Below are 12,055 nucleotides of genomic sequence, written 5' to 3'. Positions count from 1 at the left end.
GCCTTTACGTGATATTCAGCTAAACTTCCCTAAGGTTTAACAGTTATATCCTCTCTCTTCTCTCTTTCTCTCTCTCTCTCTCTCTGTCTCTGTCTCTCTCTGTGTGTGTTTGTATGTACCAGAGTAATCCAGTTACTAAGTTGTAACGACCCATAAGAAGTATATCAGAAGTGCGATAAGTGTCGTGAAATGTTATTGTTATGGAATTAAAAAAGGCTTTTATTTTATATATTTAATTGGCTTTTACTACTTGACGAGGTTCTGCTGTTACCGGTCCATTACTTAGCCCAGAAATATACAGATTAAAATATAACGATAAAATTAAAGATTAACCAGGAAATTTAACAACACAATACAATAAGAACAATATCATGGCAATAAATTTAAAAATAAAGATAATTATGCTCAAGAAAGTTAAGTGATGCGAAAATAATTTCCGTCAACTCTCAGGAATTTTTGATTATTCACATGTGCATTTATCTTGCTTCTGATGGTTGATTAACGAGCATATGGTGTAAGCGTTTCAGGTTTTATTGTTTCTTGAATTTCTGGAGTGTAGAAGAATGTAATTGACACGGAAAGGAACTACCTTTATGTAAAAACCTTGTTTTTTTTAGGAGTTCAGGGAAAGTGTGGATGGATCAAATTAGATTTCTGATATCAAGATGTTAGTTTTAGTAAGTGTAAAGGTGTAATATGTCTGGGAAAGCACCGTGTACTTGGTAAACACGTAAATGTATGGAGAAGATGTTTGTTTATAGTTGTTTTGTAATTTCCTACCCCTGGGAGGGTTCAGCGAAGCCTACGAACTCCAAAGCTCCAAAGAAAAGCACTATGAACGATGTTAGTGGTTACCTAACAGAGCAAAAGTAACGCCACAGAGTTTTTTCTTCATTCTAAGTCACATAAGAAAGCTTTTGAACTATTCGTCTTTAATTGTAATCAAACCTCTCGGAAAGATTTCGTCTCTCGTTACATTTACATACATGACCGTTAGTTGCGTACGTTCTTATTGCCGCAATAATATGAACACTTGGATTTGTTTTCTTATTTTCTATAGAGGGGGCTAACATGAGTAGCGTAACATCAGTTTTAAATATAACTACAAACAACTAGGCGTTCATTTATACTGCCTCTCCATCTTCAATGAATACATCTTTACACATACAGGGGATGGACAAAAATATGGAAACACCTGCAGAAATGCACATTACCTTTATTAATATCGAGTAGGGCCACCTTTGGCACGCAGAACGGCCTGCAGTCGACGTGGAATGGACAAATACAGGTCGCGTATGGTTGTCAAAGGGATGTTGTACCATTCTTCCTCTAAAGCAGCTGCAAGTTGTTGTAGAGACGATGGTGGTGGATAGCGGGCCCGCACCTTGGTCTCCAAAACCGACCACAGGGGCTCAATAATAATGAGGTCTGGTGATTGTGGAGGCCATGACATATGTGACACTTCATCTTCGTGCTCATCAAACCAGTCCTGTACGATGTGAGCTGTATGAACAGGGGCTCTGTCATCTTGAAACACAGCATCACCATCTGGGAACAAAGTTTGTACCACGGGATGCAGCTGGTCACTCAAAATGGTTACGTAGTCCCTGGCAGTGACATGTCCATGCAGGGTGATGATGGATCCGGCAGAATACCTGTAGATGACTGCCCAAATCATCACTGAACCACCGCCATGCTCCACTCTCGGTAACAGACAGTCTGTATCGTACGCTTGTTCTGGCGTTCTCCACACGTACACTCGGCCAGCAGTTGGAAACAATGTAAGGGATGACTCATCCGACCAGATTACAGTCTTCCACTGTTCCATTGTCCAATTGGTTTGGGAATTGCAGATCTGCCATGAATACCCTGCTTGTGGAGTTCTCTTCTGACTGTTTTGACGCTAACAGGGTTTGTAAGCACTGTATTCAGCTCAACAGTGACTTTTGGAGCCGTGGTGATCTTCTGCTTGTCACAATCCTACCCAATGTGCGTCTGTCTCTGTCACGCAACACACACTTGCGTCCACGCTGGTGCTTCGCTGATGCGGTTTTTCCGGAAGTCTCGTAGGCAGTCATGATCTTCGAGACTGTGCCTCTTGATACACCAAACATTTCCGCTACTTTCGTCACGGAAGCTCCCACCATACGCGCACCCACAATTTGCCCTCTTTGAAACTCTGTCAGCTCAGACATGATTCACGATAACCTGCACGGACCGGTCGCTGAACTGTAACTGGCCCATCTGTCAGGTTGGCCAGGGACCTCGCAGGAAGTGCCAGTGACCACAGCGCCACCTACCATTCAGACGCAAATCATGTTTGAAATGGCTACCTGTTTTATACCAGGTGTTTCCATATTTTTGTCCATACCCTGTACTTTCATGATTCCAACATAAATTTTTCCAACGGTTCGTATTTCAATCGTGTGCAAATGTGCGCACGAAAATATCGTTTCTGCACAAGCATGAAACAGTCAAATTGACAGGAGTGTGTGGGTGAAATGAAATAAATTACAGAACTATTTGCCAAGATTTCGCCCTGCTTAATGGACGAGACTCAGATCTTTTAAACAGTGCTTGTAATCATAACTTATACCTCCTTGCGCTGCATTCAATGTTGATTTAAGGCTTGCTACTTCAGGAGCGAATGTGACGAATAGATGAAGGCAATGATTAAGATAAAGAGAAAATAGTGTAATCGTAAATTTGCCTTTTTGCACAGTCCTAAAAATGCCTTTTCGTTATGAAACCGCCATTTGTATTAATGTTCCGTATTTGAGGACGTGATCCTTTTATGGAACTAATTTCTCGACGTGCAAGGCGCGGAAAATGTACAAATATTTACCAAGATTGACCATTTTTTCTCTCTCTCTCTCGCGTGTCGCCTTCTAACTTGCAAAAAACTTTTCGAACTACACCACTCATTCTTTTGTTGTTGGATTCACATGTATATGCTAGTGTACAGATCTGTAATTTTAACTGTGATACGTCACATTTATGATTTATCTTACTCATGTTTCCATCTCTTACGCAGGGAAGCTGGTCGCGGAGAGTGAGGCATTGTAGAAGGATCAGCACCGATGCAGGAGGAACGAGTAGCAGTGCTGGGTCGGCTGGTGGCACTATCGCGCTGGACGCGATTAAAATCGGCCATCATAGTCCGATTCCGATTGCTGGAGGTAAGTGCTCGGTGGATTCAGTGTTCTCTACTCTGCTGTTTAATGGGTCTCTGCGCCGAAGATAGAATCTGTGTTGTTCTCTCTCTCTCTCTCACGCGCGCTGGTCTGTCGTAAACGATGTACCGCCGGCGTAGATACATGGAAAGGGGTTCGGTGTTACCATTAGGGAAACACGATTCGGTTGGGACATCAGGTTTTTTTTGGTTTTTTTACTGACGTTCGGTAAACTAATTAATTTACTTAAGTCTGTGTAAATTTTTGTTAATCATACAACTTGGTTTATTACGTAATGAAATAATATTGGTAATGTAAAAATTAGTCTCATATTAAAAACCATCGTTGCTCCCGACACAGTTTGCAATTTCATCGTTCTTTTTTGGGGGATGCCATATATTTTTCGTTTCAAGTGTGAACAGTGAATGCATATATTTGTAATAAATACTTAATTACATACTTTATTTAATATTCCTGCTTTTAGGGAGGAGGTAACTGCACGTGACTATTATTAACAACAACAAAACATTAAGACAATATAGAAAACACATAATGCATACATTCATCCAACATAAATGATTTTTTACTGTTCCACCCTTGGCCCTACTGAATTTTAATTTTTCATCGGTAGTTATTGTATTTTGCAACACACATTAGTTAATTCCCTCTTTTGAAGCAAATGTGTAGAAATTTCATTATCCTAGATTATATATCAAATAAGCAATATTGTATGTTTATGCATAAACTTCATCTACTCTGTCTTCTTAACAAAACAACAAACCATGCACAGTAGTGTAAATGGGTACACTTCCTTTCCACTTATTAAATTATTAATTGTTAATCCGTGGTAACAACAAATACATAAATGTTGTTACCGATTAATTACAATTTTCTTTTAAAGATCATCGATACATAAAAGTAAAATTTAAAAAAATTACTCTAAAAAAATAGCCAATAATCATTTAAAGAATTTCAGGTATAGATACTTGATGTGGTAACTTTACTGTGTGTAGTTTATGTGATTGTATGTTTACTACTGTACCAAAGAATAATCTGTAAAAACGTATTTTTTGTGTATTATACGCTGTTTTTATTGTTCTTCGTGTATGCTAACAAAACATTTTTCTATTATGTATATATTATGTGCTCCGTTAGCATGTTGTTATGTACGAGCACAAACACACTGAGGGATATTTCCAGTGTCGCACATTCAATAAATTCAGGATTTTCGTGCTAATAAGCTGGCCACATACTGTCTGTTTCTAGGCAGTCTTCTATGTTGTCAACAATAAAAAAAACGTGTTTGTGTCATGAACAGGTTTACAATTGCAAAACCTTTTGAAAATATTTGCTTTGCAAATTTGATATTTATATTTTATGGGTGGGTAATAAAATCTTTCCAAGCATACTTGTCGGAGGTATACTCTGTACTCCCACATTAATTTGTATCCTGTTTGTCACTTACAGGAAGAAATATCGTTCCAGAACGGAGTTTGGCATGTTTTAGTTAAATAAATTATGTAAGGTGTGCACCAATTTAAGCGTGTCGTTTTTATTTTGATGTATTGTAAGAATTTTCTACACTAACTGTACTTAATCTTCTTATTTTTATATATATAAAAATGGATGTGTGTGTGTGCTTGTTCCGGCATAACCCTCGAACGCCTGGAGCGATTTCAACCAAACTTGGAACACGTATCACTTGCAATCTGGAAATAAATACTGTGGGGGTAAGACACCCCTGGCACCCCTAGGTTTGGGGGTGGGAAGGGGGTGACATGTAAAAATAATCGAAAACGACCGAGATTAGTGTCGAATCCATAGTTTTCGGGGTCGCTAAGATTAATAGTAACACTCTCAATGCCGTTCAACTCCGACACCCCTGGCACCCCGAGAGGTAGGGTTGGGAAGGGGGTGACATGTAAAACGACCGATATTAGTGTGGAATCCATAGTTTTCGGGGCCGCTGAGATGAATAGTGACACTCCCAATGCCATTCAACTCCAAGTTACACTATAGTTAGAATGCATTGTATGCCTGTCTAATAGAAGATTCGGATAAATACGTAAATACCCGGGCAACGCCGGACAATCAGCTAGTGAAGGATAAAAATTAGAATAAATATTTAACTGTTTTCTACATGTCTTCGAGGAACAAACTTTTCAGAATGGAGCAATGCAGTTAGTACGTGTATTTACGATTACATTTCCGCCCTTGTGCAAAGAGAATACAAGATCTGGCCAGCTTCCCTAAGAGCAAATCCCCAGTCCTCGTCGTGGAAGGTCAGGTTGGCGGGGTCGCATTGCAGTTGAGTCGGAATGAGGGCTGCGGCATCTCCTTAAATAAGATGTTTCTCGAGAGAACCGAATGCGACGTTATTCGAAGCAAAAGTTTCCTACCCAGTCCCTTCAGTTCGAGTTTGCGACCTCTCTAACTTTGGAGACCGTATAGAACGTGAGCTGGCCTTTGTTTTTCATGAACTACGGTACGTCGGGTACGGAAACCTACATGAGTCTTGCAATAATTGTTAATCAAAAATATTTATTTATTTCGGCGTTTTTATATATATATATATATATATATATATATATATATATATGTGTGTGTGTGTGTGTGGGGGGGGGGGGGTGCGAAGTTAAGGCTGTAATGCTGTAATGATCATCTCTTTTATAATAAAATAGAACATAAAAACAAAAAGAGTTAAAAGAAATACAAAAGAGAATACAATTTTTAAACGCGCACACAGACACATGCTCACAGTGTCACGCACATAAACAAGAAGGCAGTACAGTTTATATTACACACACATACATTATCGCCCTTACACACACACACACACACAAACACACACACATATACATACGTGTACAAGCAAATACATAACATTATGCTTAAACATAGTCCAAAACGGTATACATTGACGATAATACGTCTTAAATATTACATATAATCATTTTTGTGTCATGTGTACACTCAATGAAATGCACACACACAGAAATAATGTAATTGTAATAACCTGACGGTTTTAGTATTGAAACCAGGTGGATCAGTGTTGCAACATTTGCTTATTTACTTCCACACTGCTCTGAGCTATTACGATTATTCTCTGTATTGTGAAAATAAACCATTTTTTTTTCTATCCGCGCGATTACTGTACCTTTTGAACAAAATTACGACATGAAAGGCATTGAAAGTAAACAGTGTTATGCAAGTTAGTGCAAGTTTCCTTTGTAGCGATGCAATAAAATGCATCGAATAAGAAATTTCGACGACAGGGGAAAGTGACTTAGCACTTTTAACAACAAATCCAGGTAAACGCTTGCATTGTGTCTCATCCACTTTATCAGTTCATTATTCACCACCATTAGTTAAGTGACGTATAATAACCAAAAATATAATAGGAGAATGAAAGAACAAATTAATACATGCACGTTAGTGCATGCATTTACGGTGGGTGGAATATAATCATTACATTTAATATCTCTTACTTATGTACGTATGGAGGATTTTGTGATTCAACTGCACTTTATATACAGTGATGACATAACATTTTAAAGTAAGGGTATTGCGCTTACTTATCTTTCCATATAATGGAGTGTTGATAAAACACCATGCACCTCCCTCCCCTACACAGAGAGAGAGAGAGAAACACTGGTGTTAAGCGAACCAGACATTTGTTGCAGATCCACATCACATTTTGGCCAACGTTTAACTTCAGTAGTGTTAAAATAACGCAGATGAATGGTTGTCATGAAAACCATTTTAACACCACTGAGGGTAATTGATTGATTGATTTGGTGTTTGTTGCACAGTAACGCTAATTGGGACGGGACCTACAGTTTAATGTGGGATCCGAACACTATGTGCACCACTGAGATTAGAGTTAACCAAAATGTGGACCTGTTTGGACAACTGTCTGTGCCGTTTTAACTTTTTTTTCTCGGTGTGACTTCTTTTCACCAAACATATTGATTGTGATGTTCTTGCGATATCAACCAGATGACTTGCAGAAAGCTAAATTCGCTCTTGCGAAAATGAGAATAATGTTGACTCAACAGTCTCTGGAATTGAACTGGTCGATATAACACCATGATTCGTTGCCAGAAAAGCTTCAAAACGCAATAATATGTTGGGTTGTTTTTTTCACGTTTCACGTAAATGGGACACGAGAAGGAGCAACGAAATTACATTCATTTCGTATCAGACTGACTTAAATTTCTATACACACCTCGAGAGTTGAAGTACAGCTTTCGAAGGCGACCTTTTCGGCTCGCACTGGATGTCAGCGTCGCTCTGCCTATTTGTTCAATCGAGAAACAGAAGGCGTAAGACATTTTGACAAACCTGAAATTAGGAGTATTTTTAAAATTGGAACCATGAATTGCGAATTGAAAAAGAATTACAGTTTTTTTTTCATGAAATTTAAAGAAAGGCTGGAATGTATGGGATTTGTAGAACAAATTGTTACATTTAGAATGTTTCTGAACCAATGAAGATATTTCTTTGGCGGTACATGAAACGCATCGACATGTTTTTCTATATCATAAGTTAAAAGAACAGTTCCCATTATTGGATTCATGATCCTGGGTTTCGTTATTTATTATTACAGAGGTATTGCTGTCTTTATTAGTGCTAGAAAAAAATGCGTGCGGGAGGCAAACGAGAGAGGGATATATATATATATATATATATATATATATATATATATATATATATATATATATATATATATCAAGACCATACAAAATGCATATTTGGGGTTCCTTGGGGATTTATCTAGCTTTATTTCGTTTTCTGCAAGGGTGGGACCTACTGGCGTCCGCCCATTATCCCATACCCCCTCCTCTATACAGGGTGTTTCTAAAGGTCGTTTACAACGCTTGGGAGGTGATTCCTCACACGAAAACAAGCAAAAAGTGTGAGTTTCATTTTTACGACTGAGGCTTCGTTTCCGAGATAGGAGTCTCGCAAAAGGTGACAAAGTGAACGTCACACCTAACTGGGACGAATACTATCACAGATAGAGAGGCGGTTCCAAGTGAATCATCAAGGAATCGTATGTGCTCAGTCCGGAAGTCACTATGAAAAGTTCACTGCGCGCATGCGCAATGGAGTCCTCAAAGGAATTGGGGATTTCCAGCAAGAACAATGCATGGAAAGGATATGTAACGCAGCAAGAAGGACCGTGACGATGAGAAATGCGTTAAAGACAACACATCCCGACCTCAAACATCAAAACATGAGCACGGAACACAAAATCCGAAAAGTTGAGCACGGTTGCATGCCCCAGTTACACACGAGGAATGAACGAATCATGTCATGTGGCATACGAGAGACACATTACTCCACCAGGGTGAGGGAAAGAAAACACAATATCAGATGATTGCGACAACGTGTATTTTTACACGCGACAACTACGTAATACCCCCCCCCCCCACACACACACAACAAACAACAAATGCTACATACCATGCTTGACCATTCGCTGTCCGTTAATAATATGACTCAATACATCAATGCATTTATATACAGTGTGTAGGCGTACAGCTCCGACAAGTTTTTCACTGCGTGTATGGAATATCAGAGACAAAAACATTCCTTAAGGTTTGCTCGCTGTGATCTCATTTCGACCTACGGACTCTACAAAGAACAGTATTTTCCAGTATGTATGCAACCACTCCATACAGCTCAACTGTGTCTACTATATTTTTTTTGTTGGAAAACGTACATAAATATTTAACAGTGGTTCCCAAAGTGTGCATCGCGTCGCCGTGGCTGGGTTTCAGGGGCGCCGCGAAATGTTCCATTATTTTCACTGAAATGATTATATTGTTCCCAATATTTTCTTATTTAGTACTTTTTTACATGTAAAATATTTCTAAATTTGAAATATATATATATATATATATATATATATATATATATATATATATATTATCTAAGGCAAGCGACCTAACCAACTGAGTGTTGCAAGTGTTAGATAGGCCCACATTCTGACTAGGACGCCGCGGGAAATTCTTAAAACGCTAGGGACGCCGTGTAACGAAAAAATCGGGAACTTCTGCTCTAGATGATGAACTAGGCAACCACTCCAGACAAAAATTACAAATTCTCTCTTGAATTTAAAACGAACAATAAAGCAAGTATGGATGCTATTTCATGCATGATTTGAAAGAAATGACGTCATCTTGTTTTGTTTAAATCCATTTTATGCTCGGATAGGCTACTCGGGATTGAATCTGCATATTAATGTGGCATCTGAACCAGGGCGCAATGTGCCTTCACCGGGGAACGAACCCTGGACACCTTGATTACAAGGCTACAGCGTAATCATTAGTAATCGGAGACCCCATCTTCTTGTCAGCCTTCTCTGCTGGCATGGTAATACTTTTGTTGCGTTTTATTACGTTTTTGAACATAAAAAAATGTCTGTTCCGAATTTGTGCCGCGTGGTTGCATACGTATTGAATAAATGTTTCTGTGTTTTATGAACGGTTCGTCGCGTAGAAGTGAGACTTCAACGAGCAAAACATTGCCAAGAGAAATCCAACACTCTTATGAGGGTTTGTCTTTATTGTAAGCCATCCCTGAAGCTGCCAATAACCCTATTGCGCAGCTTAGCTCGTAACATTGCTAATCATCGTATCGGAAGTTCATTGTATTCCTTTATTTACTTCTAAGGAAATCCCTTCCTTTGACTCCGAATCATGTTTGCCTTACATCAGAAGGCTGTTCCCTTCCCAACTCCCCTTGCATATCTCAAGATGAGGTTCTTGGTTGCGGTGAGGATGCTGGAAGTAATCTTGTTTACATGTTCCACTTCCGCCGTTTGATGCGACTGAGAATTGCGTCGGAGATGTTCCGCGACATTAAGAGATCTCCGAGGATGTAGAATCCGCATCCTCCCGCGGCAAACAGGGGAGGAACCGACATTTGTCCCCGCTTTCCGAAGTAACTCGAAGTGAGCTAATCTGCTTTTTCTTTGTCGGCTGATGTTGCACAACAGGCTGGGCTTTGCGCGGAAACCTCAGGAGAGTTTATCTTCCCGGTCTCCAAGCACAATGCCTTCAGGGAGAAAGGAGCCGTATTTCATCTCTTTCTTATCTTCCGGATGAGAAATGTTCTTCTTTTTAGCGTTTTTGTACTACGGTGAGGTACATCCAGATCATCTTGCTTACATACCGTCGGACTTCTAACTTCCAGCCGGTTTATTGACGATTCGATATGTTGCTTGCTTTTTATTTTAATGGAAATCTCGGTATTCATCACGAAATAGACATGATATAGGAATGACTTTTTATTCTTTTTTATGTACAGTGAAGAGCAATTGCCGTTGGTATGAACTTCCGAGAAAAAGGACACTGAAATTCCCGAAAATTTAATTTATGGACATTTTGGGGTGTGTTTCATTGATTCCACAACAACGATAATTTTCTTCTGGCTGCACAAACAAGAAATAAATTAACGATGTTATTTATAAAAACAACGTGACAATAACGTAAGGAGTATATTTATAAAATGTCATAAACATGTTTGCGAAATATCAACTTTATTTCGTCTAGTGATGATTTTTCTGTATCTTTAGCATTTTAAACAGAATATATATATAGATTTTCCCCTCCGCGGACTGTCCAGAATCAGAATTTATGATTATGGATTGTTTTAATCTCGTTTCCTTTAGATAAGTTAGGTTTTTTTTATTTCGATTAATTAATTACATTAGAACGCGCTAAGAAGATGAAATAATAATTTCAAGAACACTTTTTAGTGTAGTTAAATATAATGTCCCATGTGGATTTTTTAACTCCATATACCCTGTTTTAAAGATCCCTTAAATATTCACAGAATGCAGAGCTTAATACTCCACATCAGGCAATTGGAGGGAAGGCACGCCATTTTGACACATTCCCTTGTTTTTGTAGATAGTCTCAGCTACACCAGTCAGTGATTATTTGGCAATAAAATTCAGAATAATAAAAGCACTACAAAATATGCATTTTATTCTGATGGATAACCGAAGGGAATTAATTAACAAATAAATCATTGAAGGATACTGTGCGGGGAGGGGCCAAGATATCTCGTTACACCATTTCCCCCACAATTTAATATTAAAACATGAAATGTATTTGTTTAATAACAGCATTAATCTAAAAGGCTTAACATTTCAAAAATATCATAGGCTTAGGGTTTATCAACTGCATCTGATAATATGAAACACAATCCCTGTTAGCAACTAGTGTTACATAATTGCGTACTTGTTAATTGAACACCGTTGTTTTTCCCTGCATTCTAAGTTTCAATGAGTAGTTTTTGAATAATACGTAGTTCTATCAGTGTAAGTCACAGGATTAACATTGTTATGCTATGAAAAATATGCGTGGATCGAAATTCCACACATCTTTGATCAAATTTTGTGCTCTTGATTTTTTCTTTGCAGTATCCTTGATTCTTTTTACTTTCTTCCCCTTCTTTGTGGAGTCCTCTTAACAATCCTAAGACTGTTCTTCACTCTCAAAATAAACATAATACGTCGAAGCTCCAAAGCGCACACCCAGACATTAAAAAATAGCAGGCTGACCATGATTCACAATGTATATTATCTTCACGGTTTTTTGGGGCTTTCTCGGTGGAGGCGCATAGTGGTTCGGATCCGACTTTAAGCTATAGGTCCGGTTCTGATTAGCCTATCTATGCATCAAGTGAAATTGAAACACAAACTCAAGTTTCATGCTCTATCGACATCAGAAGGAATCAAATAATAATCCCTAGTGCACATGGAAGAAGGAAGTCTGTCTTTCCCCCTTTATCCTTCAATTGTCATTGAAGCTTTCTCTCAAATCACCACACTCAACCAAAAAGTTAGAAACTACGCATGGCCACTC

At 38.6% G+C, this 12,055-nt stretch overlaps 1 protein-coding gene across 2 annotated transcripts in view; it reads left to right on the top strand.

Annotated features, from left to right (window-relative positions):
• The window catches only part of MCU (mitochondrial calcium uniporter), an 809,713-nt gene that overhangs the window by 397,674 nt on the left and 399,984 nt on the right, over positions 1 to 12,055 (top strand). For both annotated transcript variants that reach the window (XM_083112063.1, XM_083112072.1), the window contains exon 2: positions 3,035 to 3,179. In XM_083112063.1, the coding sequence (XP_082968189.1) occupies positions 3,035 to 3,179 (145 nt within the window). The remainder of the gene's footprint in view (positions 1 to 3,034; positions 3,180 to 12,055) is intronic.

The sequence above is a fragment of the Lepisma saccharinum genome, chromosome 1 (genome assembly GCF_977018435.1).
Source record: "Lepisma saccharinum chromosome 1, izLepSacc3.1, whole genome shotgun sequence".
NCBI lineage: Eukaryota > Metazoa > Arthropoda > Insecta > Zygentoma > Lepismatidae > Lepisma > Lepisma saccharinum.
Note: the sequence above shows the minus strand (reverse complement) of the source record. Positions and strands in the feature narration are given on the sequence as shown.